This window comes from Scyliorhinus torazame, unplaced genomic scaffold, assembly GCF_047496885.1.
Source record: "Scyliorhinus torazame isolate Kashiwa2021f unplaced genomic scaffold, sScyTor2.1 scaffold_57, whole genome shotgun sequence".
Lineage (NCBI taxonomy): Eukaryota > Metazoa > Chordata > Chondrichthyes > Carcharhiniformes > Scyliorhinidae > Scyliorhinus > Scyliorhinus torazame.
Genome location: NW_027307784.1, coordinates 1,019,997 through 1,038,947, shown reverse-complemented (window position 1 = coordinate 1,038,947; position 18,951 = coordinate 1,019,997). Strand labels below are relative to the sequence as shown.

At 48.0% G+C, this 18,951-nt stretch overlaps 1 protein-coding gene across 1 annotated transcript in view; it reads left to right on the top strand.

The window, feature by feature from the left end:
• LOC140405557 (ribosome biogenesis protein BMS1 homolog) overlaps positions 1–18,951 on the top strand; it is a gene marked incomplete at its 5' end in the record, with an annotated part of 196,965 nt that overhangs the window by 76,158 nt on the left and 101,856 nt on the right. The window contains 4 exons of the mRNA XM_072494117.1: positions 2,908–2,990; positions 7,226–7,396; positions 8,095–8,283; positions 9,051–9,231. Coding sequence (XP_072350218.1) covers positions 2,908–2,990; positions 7,226–7,396; positions 8,095–8,283; positions 9,051–9,231 — 624 coding nt within the window. The remainder of the gene's footprint in view (positions 1–2,907; positions 2,991–7,225; positions 7,397–8,094; positions 8,284–9,050; positions 9,232–18,951) is intronic.

Below are 18,951 nucleotides of genomic sequence, written 5' to 3'. Positions count from 1 at the left end.
GCCCTCTCACTCAGCCTGTCCAAATCCGGCTGAAGGATCTCTGCATCCTCCTCACAGCTCACCCTCCCACCCAACTTTGTATCATTTGCAAATTTGGCGATAATACATTTAGCTCCCTCGTCCAAATCATTGATATATAATGTGAACAGTTGGGGTCCTAGCACAGATCCCTGCGGTACTCCACTCGTCACTGCATTCCAATCAGAAAAATGCATATGCCTTGTAGATGGTGAACAGGATTTGGGGAGTCAGGAGGTGAGTTACTCCCCGCAGGATTCCTAATCTCTGACCTGCTTCCACCGCATCCTCTGGCAGCGCATTCCAGGCACCTACCACTCTCTGTGAAAAACCTTCCCGCACATCTCCCTTCAACTTTCCCCCTATCACCTTGAACCTGTGCCCCCTTGTAATTGACACTTCCACCCTTGGAAAAAGCCTCTGACTATCCACCCTGTCTATGCCTCTGTAGAAGCCAGGTATTTCTAATGCACCTAATATAGGTAAAAGATAGCTATTTAAGCGTAGATATTAAGCCCCAGTTTTAAATTAAGGATTAAAAACACATATTCTGCAAAGTCATTTAATCATTTTCTAAATACATAGTTTGAAAGAAACCGAGAAGCCTGATACATTTCTCCAAGGACAAGGGCTGAATTCCATGGCAACTAGGTGGCAGGAGTAAAAGCTCTATTCTGATTTCAGGCCACTCGTGATAACAGCTTGAACCACATTCCATAACTTAAACAGGCTGAAACATTTTAGATTATTGCTGGATTTTTAAAATGGACAGTTTATAAAACATCGAATCAAATATATTTGATTCCAACATTCTCAAAACATAACAATTTCATAGAAGCAGCATAATTCACTTTACTAGATTAAAACAGACTTTGATTTACATTTTGCAAATTATTGTCCAGCATTGCATGACAAAATAACATGAAGTCTCCATTGTTACACTAGCCAAGCCAGCATAAAACCAGTTTTTTGGTGGTAAAGATGAAGCAGAATATCACATTCCTCAACATACACAAGTGTGCAGATACGCAACAATTAGAAGTAATGTTACATATTGAAGATGGACGGCTTGCCGTCAAATCAAATGTGTTGGAGTCTAACCCAAACCAATTCGGATTATATTGGGGTGTGATTAGATGACTTAGGACAGATATGAAACAGTATAACTGAAGAAGTTTCGGCCCGCCAGTTTGAGTTTTAGTTTGGGTTTAGTTGGGGATTAGTTTTGTTGTAGATTAGGTTTAGGTAGATAGGTAGGGTCGGTTTTTGTGGGTAGTTTGTTAGTTTTCGTTTTGTTGGTTTGAAGCTGAAGGTTAGCTCTCTCTCTCTCTCTCTCTCTCTCTCTCTCTCTCTCTCTCTCTCTCTCTCTCTCTCTCTCTCTCTCTCTCTCTCTCACTCTCTCTCTCTCTCTTTTTCATATTTCATTTTCAGACTTTGACTTTTCAAAGTTATTGTTGAGCTGTTTGCCTGAGCAAGAAGATAATTTCTGTGATTCTCTGAAAGCTTCAAATTGTCTACGAATTGGCTTTTAAATGACTTTCAAATTGTAATCAATAGAAGACAAATAAAACAATTCCTATTGGCACCTGAGAAGTTTTAACTTAAATTTCTGCTGAGTTCCAGTAATCGCAAAGTGCTGCTGGAAACCGAATGGTCGAAATCCTTCAGCCTCTCAAAATGTTGTAGACCTGTCTTTCCAGTGAAAAATATCCTAATTTATTCAACCTCTCCTCATAATAATAATCTTTATTATTGTCACAAGTAGGCTTACATTAGCACTGCAATGAACAAGGCCAGCAGCGCGGGTTCAATTCCCGTACCAGCTTACCTGAACAGGCGCCGAAATAGGCGATTCGGGGCTTTTCACAGTAACTTCATACTTGTGACAATAAAAGATTATTATGAAGTTACTGTGAAAAGCCCCTAGTCGCCACATTTTGGCGCCTGTTCAGGTACACGGAGGGAGAATTCAGAATGTCCAATTCACCTAACAAGCACGTCTTTCGGGACTTGTGGGAGGAAACCGGAGCACCCGGAGGAAACCCGCGCAGACACGGGGAGAACGTGCAGACTCTGCACAGACAGTGACCCAAGACGGGAATCAAACCCGGATCCCTGGCGCTGTGAAGCAACAGTGTTGCCAACACCCTCGAGACCAGGCAACATCCTGGTGAACCTTCTTCGCACTCTCCAAAGCTTCCACGTCCTTCTGATAATGTGGTGACCAGAACTGCACACAATACTCCAAATGCAGCCTAACCAAGGTTTTATACAGCTGCAACATGATTTCCCAACTCCTGCACTCAATGCCCTGGCTAATGAAAGCAAGCATGTCATATGTCTTCTTAATCACCTTGACCACCTATGTTGCCACTTTTAGGGAACTGTGGACCTGCATGCCCAGATCCCTCTGTATGTTAATGTTCTTCAGAATTCTGCCATTTACAGTATAATTCATACCTAGATTTGATCCTCCAAAATGCATCACCTATGATGAGCGATTTGGCAAATTTTTTGGAGTTTAGAAGAGTGAGGGGCAGATTCTCAGAGGGCTGGACAGGGTAGATTCTCAGAGATTGCTTCCTCTGATTTATCTCGGGATCAGGGCTGATATTTCAGAACTGAGATGAGAAGAAATTTCTTCCCTCAAAGGGTCGTGAAACTTTGGAATTCTCGACCCCAGAGTGTTGTGGATTCTGCTTCACTGAATTTATATAAAGCTGGCGTAGACAGGTTTTGGGGAATAAATGGATCTGAGGCAGTAGATCAGATTTAACACCACGCAAGTTCGAGGGGCCATTTAGTTTACCCCTCCTATTTCGTATGTCCTTTTGATCTTACAATTTATCCCGTGTCTCTTAATCTTTCACACACTTTTTTTCCGTCTAGATGAGGTGTATGGAGCATTTGAGGATCTGGAGACAGGAGAAGTGCATACGGGGAAACCTGGGGAACTCAAACAAGACAGCGAGGTTTGTGTTAGAGAAAACCTTTCACCTCCAGAAAGATGATTGATGAATTAAAAAACACCTCATGCTTAAGACTTCTGTTTCGGAGATTCAGGCTGAAGCATAAACATCGGGATTCCTCCAGCTGGCTGGATGTACCAAACTCTGTGAGAGTCTGCGAGTTATTCACAAAGTAATGTCAACTGGCCATAATGCTTCATCAGAGGATGGGAACAAGGATGTTGAAGAGAATCTAGAATTGTGCATTATGGGATGGTTGGTGCAGATTTAATTCGATCTGTGTAGTGCATTTTGGGAAAAGAACATCAAATTGTAGCGCGTAGAGTTATCGAGGTTCTACTGCACACGAAAGGACTTTCGGCCCATCTGATCTGCGCTGGTCAAAAACAAATCCCTAACTATTCTAATCCCATTTTCCAGCACATCTCCCATGGCCGTGTCTGCCCTGGGATCGCAAGTGCACATTTAAATACTTCTTAAATGATGTGAGGGTCTCTGCCTCCACCAACCTTTCAGGCAGCGAGTTCCAAACTCCCACCGTCCTCTGGGTGAAATTGAAGCCCATAAGACATAGGAGCAGAATTAGGCCACTCGGCCCATCGAGTCCGCTCCGCCATTCAATCATGGCTGATATTTTCTCATCCCCATTCTCCTGCCTTCTCCCCATAACCCCTGATCCCCTTATTAATCAAGAACCTATCGATCTCTGTTTTAAAGACACTCAGTGATTTGGCCTCCACAGCCTTCTGCGGCAAAGAGTTCCACAGATTCACCACCCTCTGGCTGAAGAAATTCCTCCCCATCTCTGTTTTAAAGGATCGTCCCTTTAGTCTGAGATTGTGTCCTCTGCTTCTAGTCTTTCCTACAAGTGGAAACATCCTCTCCACGTCCACTCTATCCAGGCCTCGCAGTATCCTGTAAGTTTCAATAAGATCCCCCCTCATCCTTCTAAACTCCCAACAAGTACAGACCCAGAGTCCTCAACCGCTTCTCATACGACAAGTCCTTCATTCCAGGGATCATTCTTGTGAACCCCCTCTGGACCCTTTCCAAGGCCAGCACATCCTTCCTTAGATACGGGGCCCAGAACTGCTCACAATATTCCTAATGGAATGACCAGAGCCTTATGCAGGCTCAGAAGTACATCCCTGGTCTTGTATTCTAGCCCTCAAAATGAATATTAACATTGGATTGGATTGGATTTGTTTATTGTCACGTGTACCGAGGTACAGTGAAAAGTATTTTTCTGCGAGCAGCTCAACAGATCATTAAATACATGAGAAGAAAAGCGGATAAAAGAAAATACATAATAGGGCAACACAACATATACAATGTAACTACATAAGCACTGGCATCGGATGAAGCATACAGGGTGTAGTGTTAATGAGCTCAGTCCATAAGAGGGTCATTTAGGAGTCTGGTGACAGTGGGGAAGAAGCTGTTTTGAGTCTGTTCGTGCATGTTCTCAGACTTCTGTATCTCCTGCCCGATGGAAGAAGTTGGAAGAGTGAGTAAGCCAGGTGGGAGGGATCTTTGATTATACTGCCCACTTTCCCCAGGCAGCGGGAGGTGTAGATGGAGTCAATGGATGGGAGGCAGGTTTGTGTGATGGACTGGGCGGTGTTCACGACTCTCTGAAGTTTCTTGCGGTCCTGGGCCGAGCAGTTGCCACACCAGGCTGTGATGCAGCCTGATAGGATGCTTTCTATGGTGCATCTGTAAAAGTTGGTTCGAGTCAATGTGGACATGCCGAATTTCCTTAGTTTCCTGAGGAAGTATAGGCGCTGTTGTGCTTTCTTGGTGGTAGCGTCGACGTGGGTGGACCAGGACAGATTTTTGGAGCTGTGCACCCCTAGGAATTTGAAACTGCTAACCATCTCCACCTCGGCCCCGTTGATGCTGACAGGGGTGTGTACAGTACTTTGCTTCCTGAAGTCAATTACCAGCTCTTTAGTTTTGCTGGTATTGAGGGAGAGATTGTTGTCGCTACACCACTCCACTAGGTTCTCTATCTCCCTCCTGTATTCGGACTCATCGTTATTCGAGATCCGGCCCACTATGGTCGTATCGTCAACAAACTTGTAGATGGAGTTGGAACCAAGTTTTGCCACTCAGTCGTGTGTGTACAGGGAGTAGAGTAGGGGGCTAAGTACGCAGCCTTGCGGGGCGCTGGTGTTGAGGACTATTGTGGAGGAGGTTCATTCTTACTGATTGTGGTCTGTTGGTCAGAAAATCGAGGATCCAGTTGCAGAGTGGGGAGCCAAGTCCTAGGTTTTGGAGCTTTGATATGAGCTTGGCTTGCCCAGAAAAGCAGAGGTCTGTTGGCACACCATGCAGTTACCTAACATTTACTCTGGAAGACCTGTTTGTGGTGACCCATCATCATCACCATCATCCCACTGCCTCCTGGTTTCCCTACAACTGTAAGCTCACGTTCTACATAACGAGTTTGTCCTCAAACTACAGAATTCTCCAGCTTTTGCCTAACTCGCATTTAGTGGAAGTTTGATATATTTTCCTTACTTTTGTGATTTATGTATTTTTTTGTCTAATTCGCTAACAAGGTTGTATTCGACAAGAATTGCCCCTCGATGAGCAAAGGAGGTACTTAGAAATGTTTTCATCAATCAGGCCATTAGAACATAAATATTTTATAGCAAGTGACTGCTAGGTGCAGACACAATGGGCCGAATGGCCTCTTTTTGTGCTGTAAAACTCAGACTCTGACCGACTGAGCTCCACCTGTGGATTATGTAACTGCATGGTGTGCCAATGGACCTCTGCTTTTCTGGGCAACATAATATTAGTAGATGTCAGCTGACCATTTAGCCTCAGTGCCCTGTGAGGGTGGGGGCGGCAAAGAACAAAGAAAAGTACAGCACAGGAACAGGTCCTTCGGCCCTCCAAGCCTGCGCCGACCATGCTGCCCGTCTAAACTAAAATCTTCTACACTTCTGGGGTCCGTATCCCTCTATTCCCATCCTATTCATGTATTTGTCAAGATGCCCCTTAAATGTCACTATCATCCCTGCTTCCACCACCTCCTCCGGCAGCGAGTTCCAGGCACCCACTACCCTCTGTGTAAAAAAACTTCCCTCGCACATCTCCTCTAAACTTTGCCCCTCGCACCTTAATCCTATGTTTCCTAGTAATTGACTCTTCCACCCTGGGAAAAAGCTTGTGACTATCCGCTCTGTCTATGTCCCTCATAATTGTGTAGACTTCTATCAGGTCGCCCCTCAACCTCCGTCGTTCCAGTGAGAACAAACCGAGTTTATCCACCGTCTTCTCATAGTTAATGCCCTCCATACCAGGCAACATCCTTGTAAACCTCTTCTGTACCCTCTGGTAGTGTGGCGACCAGAATTGAACACTTTATTCCAAGTGTGGCTGAACAGCTGCAGCATGACTTGCCAATTCTTATACTCAATGCCCCGGCCAATGAAGGCAAGCATGCCGTATGCCGTCTTGACTACCTTCTCCATCTGTGTTGCCACTTTCAGTGACCCTTTGGACCTGTACACCCAGATCCCTCTGCCTGTCAATAAAGGGTTCTGCCATTTACTGTATATTTCTACCTGTATTAGACATTCCAAAATGCATTACCTCACATTTGTCCGGATTAAACTCCATCTGCCATCTCTCCGCCCAAGTCTCTAATTGATCTATATCCCGCTGTATCCTCTGACAGTCCTCATCGCTATCTGCAATTCAACCAACCTTTGTGTCATCTGCAAACTTACAAATTAGACCAGTTACATTTTCCTCTAAATCATTTATATATACAATACACCACTAATCACAGCCCTCCAATCAGAAAAGCACCCTTTCACCGCTACCCTCTGTCTTCTATGACCTAGCCAGTTCTGTATCCATCTTGCCAGCTCACCTCTGATCCCATGTGACTTCACCTTCTGTACCAGTCTGCCATGAGACAGGATTCTTGTTGCTTTTGACTTAACTCTGCTGCAAGGTATACAGATGAATGGCCATTATCCGAGAATAGGATTGGACTCAGCTGTCACGTCCAGCGAGGTGAGTCATCCACAAACTACAACTTGCTGGAGTCAGCTGCTGGAGTGGGACCATTTCCCAGGAATCAAGGCGGAAAATAGTCAAAACATCCCAAGCCTCAGAACTTGATGATAGGAACGGCAGGATTGGAAACATTTTAGTGTGTATTATAACATTAGGATGTGGAAATTAACTTAAAAACTGAAGGTGAAATTGTCTGTCAGGGAGGCGAAGAAGATGACTCAGGTGATCCGAGAGGCACAGAGGAGGATGAGGAACAGACCAAACGTTTGGACAAAAAGCGGAAATTGAAGGAAATGTTTAATGCGGAATACGATGATGGTGAAGGAACCTACTTCCACGATCTTAAGGAAGAGATGCAGAAACAGGCACAGGTAGGCATCAATAGTCACAGGCCTTGAGTTCTATACTTACCGTAATGCTAGTGACATGAATAAAGAATGCACTGGTCAGATATCCTCATTGTCAGACGTTCAGAGGTTATATCAGTGCTCTGCTTCTCCATTTGCTTTTGTTGACTGCTCACCTTCAGTTTTTCTTCCACTGTTGTCCCACCTTTCTTCTCATTCTTCTCCTTCCTGTTCACTGAGCTCTTTCCTTATTTTCGGAATGTGAAATTTGAACTGGTGCAGTTGTGAGACTGAGTTGACAGATTGGAAGTGAAATGCAATGTTATTGATAAGCTGTATGTGTTTGTAAAGGGATTCCCTTGTGCTTTTCCTTTGGGTGCACAATGCTGCAAGAAATCGCTACGATAGGAAAATACTGCCGATACTAGAAATCTGAAATAAAAACAGAGAATGCTGTAAATTTTCAGATCGGGCAGCATCTGTGGAGAGAAACTGAGTTAACATTTCAGTTCGACAACTTGTCGTCAGTTCTGATTCTGACGTGAGAGGTTAATTCTCCACAGATGCTGCCTGACCTGCTGAATATTGACAGCATTTTCTGTTTTTACTATAATCTGATTGTCTCTCACCTACACCACGTGCGTGCCCTCCACGTGTGTGCTCTCTGGTGAATCAGCCCTCCTGATTTCTTTTTTTCAAACATGGTTTTCCCTTTCTAACAGCTGAATCGAGCTGAATTTGATGACCAAGATGATGAGACCCGCGTTCAGTATGAAGGTTTTCGACCTGGAATGTACATCCGTGTTGAGATTGACAATGTGCCCTTTGAGTTTGTGGCAAATTTTGACTCCTGCTATCCATTGATTCTCGGTGGCTTGGGAACCAGCGAAGGGAATATCGGATACCTACAGGTAATAACCACCAAAAACAGCACTTTGCATTTAATAATTAATAATCTTTATTATTGTCACAGTACGCTTACATTAACACTGCAATTAAGTTACTGTGAAAAGCCCCTCGTCACCACACTCGGGTGTTCGGGTACACAGCGGGAGAAATCAGAATGTCCAATTCACCACACATCTTTAGGGACTTGTGGGAGGAAACCCACGCAGACACGGGGAGAACGTGCAGACTCCGCACAGACAGTGACCCAAGTCGGAATTGAACCTGGGACCCTGGAGCTGTGAAGCAACAGTGCTAACCACTGTGCTACCACCCCGCAAATATCAGCAATATTATACACCATATTTAAAAATATATATTCCAAAAGAATTCCCTTCCCTGCTGCTACTGAAGGGACCATGGGTACGAGCTTGTGAAGTTTGAGCGTGGCTGCTGCTTGTGTTTGACTTTGGAGGCCAGCTGTGGGGATGGTCACCTGACCCCAAACCGCAACCAACCTGTCTGACTTTCCTGTTCCCCGGCCCAGGGGTGTCACAGCCAAATGCTCCAGGGATAGAATCTAATATCTTGCTGCAATCTGTGACGCAGACCCTCAACTGTAGAATGTTATATTTAACATCTGTTGAGAGGAGTTGTATTTGTGAGAATGAGTACATGTGCACAATATAATTTGAGAAGGTGTGAAGCTGCAATGTTACTGAGACGGTCCAACTGAAAGAACCATTGTAATCGCTGTCCACTAATATCTCATTTTGTTTCCCGACTGAACCAGATGCGTTTGAAGAAGCACCGATGGCACAAGAAGATTTTGAAGACCAGAGACCCTCTGGTCTTCTCCCTCGGCTGGAGGCGGTTTCAGACCATCCCTTTGTATTACATTGAGGATCACAATGGGCGCCACAGACTGCTCAAGTATACACCTGAGCACATGCATTGTTCTGCTACAATCTGGGGTAAGAGACGTCCCACTTCTCTCATCACACAAAGAAATTTGAGCATTACTGTCCTTTAGGTAGATATTGAATTCCTCCAGAATTATTCTTAGCTTCCATGTTTACTACTTTTCCTTTGTCGACCTGGTAATTTCTAATCCAAGGATTTCCTTCCCTGAGAATATCACTGCTTTTCCTTCCTCTCCTGAAAGCTAGGTGAATCTTCCAGTTTCATTTTAATTCCTCATAACATTCCAGTGTGGTGAACCATAGAAACGTTCAGTCTCCAACAGCTTTCTCTCTCTCAGACCTTGGAAGACTAACCCATCTGTAACATTGTGATATTTAGGGAGGTGGTGCGTAGTGGTATTGTTGCTGGACTAGTAATGCAGAGACCCAGGATAATGATCTGGGAACCCGGGTTTGAATCCCGGCAGCTGGTGGTTTAAACTCAATAAAATATCTCAAATTAAAAGTCTAATGATGACCATGTTGATTGCCGTAAAAACCCATCCTATTCACTGATGTCCTTTAGGGAAGGAAATCTGCCGTCCTTACCTGGCCTGGCCTACATGTGACTCCAGATCCAGAGCAATGTGGTTGATTCTTAAATGCCCTCTGAAATAGCCTAGTAAGTCACTCAGTTGTATTCAACCGCTACGAAAACACAAAAAAAGAAATGAAACCGGATGGACCACTCGGCATCGAACCAGGCACCGGAAAAGACTACGGCAAACCCAGCCCTGTCGACCCTGCAAAATCCTCCGTACTAATATCTGGGGGCTTGTGCCAAAGTTGGGAGGGCTGCCTAATTCCCTTCCTAATAGCACAGTGGGTGTACCCACACCTCAAGGACTGCAGCGGTTCAAGAAGGCAGCTCACCACCACCTTCTGAAGGGCAACTAGAGATGGGCAATAAATGCGGCCTAACCAGCGACGCCCACATTCCAATTTTAAAGATTTTTTTAAATTAATTTTTTTAAAAGGAAGCCTGTAACTTGATAACACAATGGCCTGTACCCATCCATGGGCCTTGAATTCATGTGGATTAACCATTGTTGAGACCTCCTCTAGCTTGAAGGTAAGTGGACAGTTTAACACTGATTGCAACCAATATTCGCAACACTTTTCTGGGACTTTAGAGACTCGCAGTCCACTGTTCGGCTGCTGTCATTGTCTCCAAGCATAAACATCTTGCACCTTCTTCCCAGTAAAGCAGTGTGGGGTCCTTTAATCTCTAAACCAGGCTTATTGTCAGACAGACTTCAGAGCAAATCACATGATCCCCATCACTTTACCTGACACGACTCAGTCACAAAGTACGATAAATGTTATGGTAAGAGAGCTCACTGCTCAGACAGTGTCAGTGGTATCAGCGCCTCACTGAAATGAGCTTGCCTGATCCAGGAGGAATCTATCGCGTGTAATTGCACCGTCTCAGTTGCAGCTGCGGGCGTTCACCTGACTGAACAGTTGATTAAAGCTAAGACTTTGCAAGAAAAAGAGCAAAGAACCTTTCGCCTCCTTGAGACGGGCTTTGCACAGCCCATCAGCTGGATGAACTTCGGATCATTCGGGAGGCAGAGGTGGTCATAGATAGAAGCTTCAGGGATGTAGTTACTCCGAAGAATAAAGATAGATGGACTTCCGGGTGCGGCGCTGACCAGCTAAGTCGCACGTTTCAGCTGCTCCCGTTGGAACGGACTTTTGGGCTCTTGATAAGAGCCCCAACGGCAATTTTAAACGGCCAAAAACACTGTGCGGTGAAATAGAAGGGAATCCCCCCCGGATACTGATGGAAAAAGGAGAGGATAGCGGCCGGATTGCAGTGGATCCTTCGGAGCAGCGGCAAGGAAGGGAAGCTCGAAGCAAGATGGCGTCGGAAGGTGGCGTTCGATATGGGGCCCGGAGCAACAAGAGTTCCTGCGGCGCTGTGTGGAAGAGCTGAAGAAGGAGGTGTTGGCCCCGATGCTACAGGTGATTGAAGGGCTAAAGGAGGCGCAGAGGACCCAGGAGCTGGAGCTTCGGGTCGTGAAGGCAAAGGCTGCTGAAAACGAAGATGAAATTCAGGGCCTGGTGGTGAAGACAGAGATGCACGAGGCGCAGCACAAGAGGTGTGTGGAGAGGTTGGAAGCCCTGGAGAATAATTCGAGGAGGAAGAATCTAAGAGTCTTAGGTCTTCCCGAGGGCGCAGAGGGGGCGGACGTCGGGGCATATGTGAGCACGATGCTTCACTCGCTAATGGGATCGGAGGCCCCGACGGGCCCTTTGGAGGTGGAGGGAGCTTATCGAGTTATGGCGCGAAGACCAAGGGCAGGAGAAATACCTCGAGCCATAGTGGTGAGGTTTCACCGCTATAATGACAGAGAGATGGTCCTAAGATGGGCGAAGAAAACTCGGAGCTGCCAGTGGGAGAACGCGGTGATCCGCGTATACCAGGATTGGAGTGCGGAGGTGGCGAGAAGGAGGGCAAGTTTCAATCGGGCTAAGGCGGTGCTTCACAAAAAGAAGGTGAAATTTGGAATGTTGCAACCGGCGAGACTGTGGGTCACACACCAAGGGAAGCACCACTACTTTGAGACGGCAGAAGAGGCGTGGACATTCATAGTGGACGAGAAGCTGGAATAGTCTGGCGAGAGAAAGAACTTCTGGGACAAAGTGGTGGGGTGACTATGTGGGACGAGGAAGGGGGGGGGATGATTTTTCAATTGTTAATTCTTTAATCCTGTAAATTTTCTCTCTTCCCCTCGTTTGGGGGGGGGGTGGGGGGAGTATGAGGAACTGTGGGCGCCGGTGGGTAGGAAAGCGGGGCTGAGTGGGAAACGCGGGCCTCGTTCCCGCGCTATGATAATTATGGCGGGTACAGGGACGCAGGAAGGTGGGGGCCCCGCACAGTGAGAGGCGAGGGCAAACGGGGAAGCCGAGGTCAGCCAGAGTTCGCTGACTTCTGGGAGCAACATGGGGGTGTAATTACGCTAGAGGGGGATCTAGCGGAGGGGGGGGGGAGGGAGCTAACTGGGTTGCTGCTGCTAAGGGGAAGGGGAGCTGTTATGGGGCGGGGTGGTCGAGGCAGGAGGGCGCCGTCGGGGGGATATACAGGTACGTGGGAACCGGGTGAGGAGCTGGGGTAAAAAAGGGGATGGCTAGTCGACAAGGGGGGGGGGGGTAAAGAGCCCCCCAACCCGGCTGATCACGTGGAGTGTGAGAGGGCTGAATGGGCCGATTAAAAGGGCGCGGGTACTCGCACACCTAAAGAAATTAAAGGCAGATGTGGTTATGTTGCAGGAGACGCACCTGAAATTGACAGATCAGGTCAGACTACGTAAAGGATGGGTGGGACAGGTGTTTCATTCGGGTTTGGATGCGAAGAATAGGGGGGTGGCTATTTTAGTGCGGAAACGGGTACTGTTTGAGGCAAAGACCATAGTGGTGGACAGTGGGGGTAGATACGTGATGGTGAGTGGCAGATTGCAAGGGGAGGCGGTGGTTCTGGTGAACGTGTACGCCCCGAACTGGGATGATGCAAACTTCATGAGGCGTATGTTGGGGCGTATCCCGGACCTGGAGGCGGGAAAGTTGGTAATGGGGGGAGACTTCAATACAGTGCTTGATCCAGGGCTGGACCGGTCGAGGTCCAGGACCGGGAGGAGGCCGGCAGCGGCCAAGGTGCTTAAGGACTTCATGGAGCAGATGGGAGGAGTAGACCCTTGGAGATTTATCAGACCTAGGAGTAAGGAGTTCTCATTCTTCTCCCATGTTCACAAGGTATATTCACGGATAGACTTTTTTGTCCTGGGAAGGGCACTGATTCCGAAGGTGACAGGGACAGAGTACACGGCCATAGCCATCTCGGACCACGCTCCACACTGGGTAGATCTGGAGGTAGGAGAGGAAAAGGAACAGCGCCCACTCTGGAGAATGGATATGGGCCTGCTGGCAGATGAGGGGGTATGTCTAAGGGTGAGGGGGTGTATCGAAAGGTACTTGGAGCTTAATGACAATGGAGAGGTTCAGGTGGGAGTGGTCTGGGAGGCGTTGAAGGCGGTGGTCAGGGGGGAACTGATATCCATAAGGGCACATAAAGGGAAGCAAGAGAGTAAAGAAAGGGAGCGATTGCTGAGAGAACTTCTGAGGGTGGACAGGCAATATGCAGAGGCACCAGAGGAGGGACTGTACAGGGAAAGACAAAGGTTACATGTGGAATTTGACCTGCTGACCACGGGTAAGGCAGAGGCACAGTGGAGGAGGGCACAGGGAGTGCAGTATGAGTATGGAGAGAAAGCGAGTCGGTTACTGGCCCAACAATTGAGGAAGAGGGGAGCGGCGAGGGAGATAGGTGGGGTGAGGGATGAGGAGGGAGAGATGGAACGGGGAGCGGAGAGAGTGAATGGGGTGTTTAAGACATTCTATGAGAGGTTGTATAAGGCTCAGCCCCCGGACGGGAAGGAGGGAATGATGCATTTCCTGGATCAGCTGGAATTCCCGAAGGTGGAGGAGCAGGAGAGGGCGGGACTGGGAGCAGAGATTGATGTGGAGGAGGTGGTAAAGGGGATTGGGAGCATGCAGGCGGGGAAGGCCCTGGGACCGGATGGGTTCCCGGTGAAATATATAGACCTACTGGCCCCGCTTTTGACGAGAACCTTTAATGAGGCCAGGAAAAGGGGGAAGTTGCCCCCGACTATGTCGGAGGCGACAATATCGTTACTTTTGAAGAAGGATAAAGACTTCGCTGCAGTGTGGGTCCTACAGGCCCATTTCCCTTTTGAATGTAGATGCTAAGCTCCTGGCCAAGGTAATGGCGACAAGGATAGAGGACTGTGTCCCGGGGGTGGTCCATGAGGATCAAACTGGGTTCGTTAAGGGGAGACAGCTGAACTCATGTTCGTACATACGGAGGCTGCTAGGGGTGATGATGATGCCCCCACCAAGGGGGAGGCGGAGATAGTGGTGGCGATGGATGCCGAGAAAGCATTTGACAGGGTCGAGTGGGACTACCTGTGGGAGGTGCTGAGGAGATTTGGTTTTGGAGAAGGGTTTATTGGATGGGTACAGCTGCTATATAGGGCCCCGGTGGCAAGTGTGATCACGAACAGGCAGAGGTCTGACTACTTCCGACTTTATAGAGGGACGAGGCAGGGGTGTCCCCTGTCTCCGTTACTGTTTGCATTGGTAATTGAGCCCCTGGCCATAGCACTGAGGGGCTCCAGGAAGTGGAGGGGAGTACTCAGGGGAGGAGAAGAACACCGGGCATCATTGTATGCAGATGATTTACTGCTGTATGTTGCGGACCCGGTGGAGGGGATGCCTGAGATAATGCAGATGCTCGGGGTGTTTGGGGAATTCTCGGGTACAAATTGAACATGGGGAAGAGTGAGTTGTTTGTGGTACATCCGGGGGAGCAGAGCAGGGGAATAGAGGATTTACCGCTGAGGAGGGTAACCAGGGATTTCCGGTACTTGGGGATCCAGATAGCCAGGAGTTGGGGAACATTACATAGGCTTAATTTAACACGATTGGTGGAACAGATGGAGGAGGATTTTAAGAGATGGTACATGGTGCCCCTGTCACTGGTGGGTAGGGTGCAGGCGGTCAAAATGGTAGTCCTCCCGAGATTCCTTTTTGTGTTTCAGTGCCTCCCGGTGATGATCACGAAGGCTTTTTTCAAGAAGATCGAGAAAAGCGTTATGAGTTTTGTGTGGGCTGGGAAGACCCCGAGAGTGAGGAGGGGGTTCTTGCAGCGTAGCAGGGAGAGGGGGGGACTGGCACTACCGAGCTTAAGTGAGTACTATTGGGCCGCCAATATTTCAATGGTGTGAAAGTGGATGGGAGAAGGGGAGGGAGCGGCGTGGAAGAGATTGGAGATGGCGTCCTGCAAAGGAACCATCCTACAAGCACTGGTGACGGCGCCGCTGCCGTTCTCCCCGAAGAAATACACCACAAGTCCAGTGATGGTGGCAACACTGAAAATTTGGGGGCAGTGGAGGCGGCATAGGGGAATGACGGGAGCCTCGGTGCGGTCCCCAATAAGAAATAATCATAGGTTTGTCCCGGGGAGAATAGATGGGGGATTTGCAGCATGGCAGAGAGCTGGGATTGTGCAACTGAGGGATCTGTTCTTGGACGGGACGTTTGCGAGTCTGGGAGCGCTGACGGAAAAATATGGGTTGCCCCAAGGGAATGAATTTCGATACATGCAACTGAGGGCCCGAGGCAACAGGTGAGGGAATTCCCGCAGCTCCTGACGCAGGAGATTCAGGATAGAGTGATCTCAGGGACATGGGTGGGGGATGGTAGGGTGTCGGATATATATAGGGAAATGAGAGATGAGGGGGCGAACATGGTGGATGAGCTGAAGGGAAAATGGGAAGAAGAGCTGGGGGAGGAGATTGAAGAGGGGCTGTGGGCAGATGCCCTACGTAGGGTAAACTCTTCGTCCTCGTGCGCCAGGCTTAGCCTGATACAATTTAAGGTTTTGCACAGGGCACATATGACCGGAGCAAGGCTCAGTAATTCTTCAGGGTAGAGGATAGGTGTGGGAGATGCTCGAGAAGCCCAGCAAACCACACCCACATGTTTTGGTCATGCCCGGCACTACAGGGGTTCTGGGTGGGGGTGGCGAAGGTGCTTTCAAAGGTGGTGGGGGTCCAGGTCGAGCCAGGCTGGGGGCTGGCTCTATTCGGGGTTGCAGAATAGCCGGGAGTGCAGGAGGCGAGAGAGGCTGATGTTTTGGCCTTTGCGTCCCTAGTAGCCCGGCGCAGGATACTGCTTATGTGGAAGGAAGCCAAGCCTCTGGGCGTGGAGACCTGGATAAACGACATGGCAGGGTTTATAAAACTAGAACAGATAAAGTTCGCACTAAGGGGTTCGGCTCAGGGGTTCACCAGGCGGTGGCAACCGTTCATTGACTACCTCGCAGAACGATAAAGGAAATGGGAAGGTAACAGCAGCAACCCAGGGGGGAGGTGGGGGGGGGGGGGCTCAGGTGGGTCCTCAGGGGTGTTTTTGTAAAGATATTGGTACTTGGTTATGTATATTGAATTGCTGATTTTATTATTTGGGAGAGCTATTATTTTTGTTATGGCAGTTGCCATTTAGTTTATATATTATTTATTTATTTGTTAAAATACGGTCACTGTTATTTATATTGTTTTGCTGTTGCAAAAAGGGGAAAAACCTTTGTACTGTTTTGTATGGCCGAAAAAGTTGAATAAAATATATATTTTTTAAAAAAGAATCAAGCTAGATGGGTGCCGGTGAGAGGGGCTGGGAGGAAGCAGTCAGTGCAGGGATCCTCTGTGGTCAGTCCCCTCAGTAACAAGCATACCGCTTTGGATACTGTTGGGGGGGGGGGGGGGGGGGCGGGGGGGGACTTACCAGGGGTAAGCCATGGGGTACAGGTTTCTGGCACAGAGTCTGTCCCTGTTGCTCAGAAGGGAAGGGGGGAGAGGAGTAGAGCATTAGTCATTGGAGACTCCATAGTTAGGGGGATACATAGGAGATTCTGTGGGAACGAGAGAGACCCGTGGTTGGTGTGTTGCCTCCCAGGTGCCAGGGTGTGTGATGTCTCGGATCGTGCTTTCGGGATCCTTAAGGGGGAGGGGGAGCAGCCCCAAGTCGACATAGGTACCAACGACATAGGTAGGAAAAGGGATAGGGGTGTAAGGCAGGAATTCAGGGAGCTAGGGTGGAAACTTAGATCTAGGACAAACAGAGTTATTATCTCTGGGTTGTTAGCCGTGCCACGTGCTAGCGAGATGAGGAATAGGGAGAGAGAGTTGAACAAGTGGCTACAGGGATGGTGCAGGAGGGAGGGTTTCAGATTTCTGGATAATTGGGGCTCATTCTGGAGTCGGTGGGACCTCCACAAACGGGATGATCTACACCTGGACCAGAGGGATATCAATATCCTGGGGGGGAAATTTGCTAATGCTCTTCGGGAGGGTTTAAACTAGTTCAGCAGGGGCTTGGGAACCTGAATTGTAGCTCCAGTATACAGGAGGTTGAGAGTAGTGAGGTCATGAGTAAGGTTTCAAAGTTGCAGGAGTGTACCGGCAGGCAGGAAGGTGGTTTAAAGTGTGTCTACTTCAATGCCAGGAACATCCGGAATAAGGTGGGTGAACTTGCGGCATGGGTTGGTACCTGGGACTTCGATGTTGTGGCCATTTCGGAGACAGGGCTAGACCAGGGACAGGAATGGTTGTTGCACATGCCGGGGTTTAGATATTTCAGCAAGCTCAGGGAAGGTGGTAAAAGAGGGGGAGGGGTGGCATTGTTAGTCAAGGACAGTATTACGGTGGCAGAAAGGACTTTTGATGAGGACTCGTCTACTGAGGTAGTATGGGCTGAGCTTAGAAACAGGAAAGGAGAGCTCACACTGTTAGGGGTTTTCTACAGGCCTCCGAAAAGTTCCAGAGATGTAGAGGAGAGGATTGCAAAGATGATTCTGGATAGGACGAAAGCAACAGGGTAGTTGTTATGGGGGACTTTAACTTTCCAAATATTGACTGGAAACGCTATAGTTCGAGTACTTTAGATGGGTCCGTTTTTGTCCAATGTGTGCAGGAGGGTTTCCTGACACAGTATGTAGATAGGCCAACGAGAGGCGAGGCCATATTGGATTTGGTGCTGGGTAATGAACCAGGACAGGTGTTAGATTTGGAGGTAGGTGAGCACTTCGGTGCTAGTGACCACAATTTGTTTCCGTTTACTTTAGTGATGGAAAGGGATAGGTATATACTGCAGGGCAAGAGTTATATCTGGGGGAAAGGCAATTATGATGCGATGAGGCAAGACTTAGGATGCATCGGATGGAGAGGAAAATTGCAGGGATGGGCACAATGGAAATGTGGAGCTTGTTCAAGGAACAGCGACTGCGTGTCCTTGATAAGTATGTACCTGTCAGGCAGGAAGGAAGTGGTCGAGCAAGGGAACCGTGGTTTACTAAAGCAGTCGAAACACTTGTCAAGAGGAAGAAGGAGGCTTATGTAAAGATGAGACATGAAGGTTCAGTTAGGGCGCTCGAGAGTTACAAGTTAGCTAGGAAGGACCTAAAGAGAGAGCTAAGAAGAGCCAGGAGGAGACATGAGAAGTCTGGCAGGTAGAATCAAGGATAACCCTAAAGCTTTCTATAGATATGTCCGGAATAAACAAATGACTAGGGTAAGAGTAGGGCCAGTCAAGGACAGTAGTGGGAAGTTGTGCTTTGAGCCTGAGGAGATAGGAGAGGTGCTAAATGAATATTTTTCATCAGTATTCACTGGAAAAAGACAATGTTGTCAAGGAGAATACTGAGATTCAGGCTACTAGACTAGAAGGGCTTGAGGTTCATAAGGAGGAGGTGTTAGCAATTCTGGAAAGTGTGAATCCCCTGATTCACACTTTGAGGGTAAAGCAGTTGATGTGGTGTATATGGATTTCAGTAAAGCATTTGATAAGGTTCCCCACGGTAGGCTACTGCAGAAAATACGGAGGCATGGGATTCAGGGTGATTTAGCAGTTTGGATCTGAAATTGGCTAGCTGGAAGAAGACAAAGGGTGGTGGTTGATGGGAAATGTTCAGGTCCCCTGGGCCGGATGGGATTTATCCTATCTCTGGGAAGCTAGGGAGGAGATTGCTGAGCCTTTGGCTTTGATCTTTAAGTCATCTTTGTCTACAGGAATAGTGCCAGAAGACTGGAGGATAGCAAATGTTGTCCCCTTGTTCAAGAAGGGGAGTAGAGACAACCCCGGTAACTATAGACC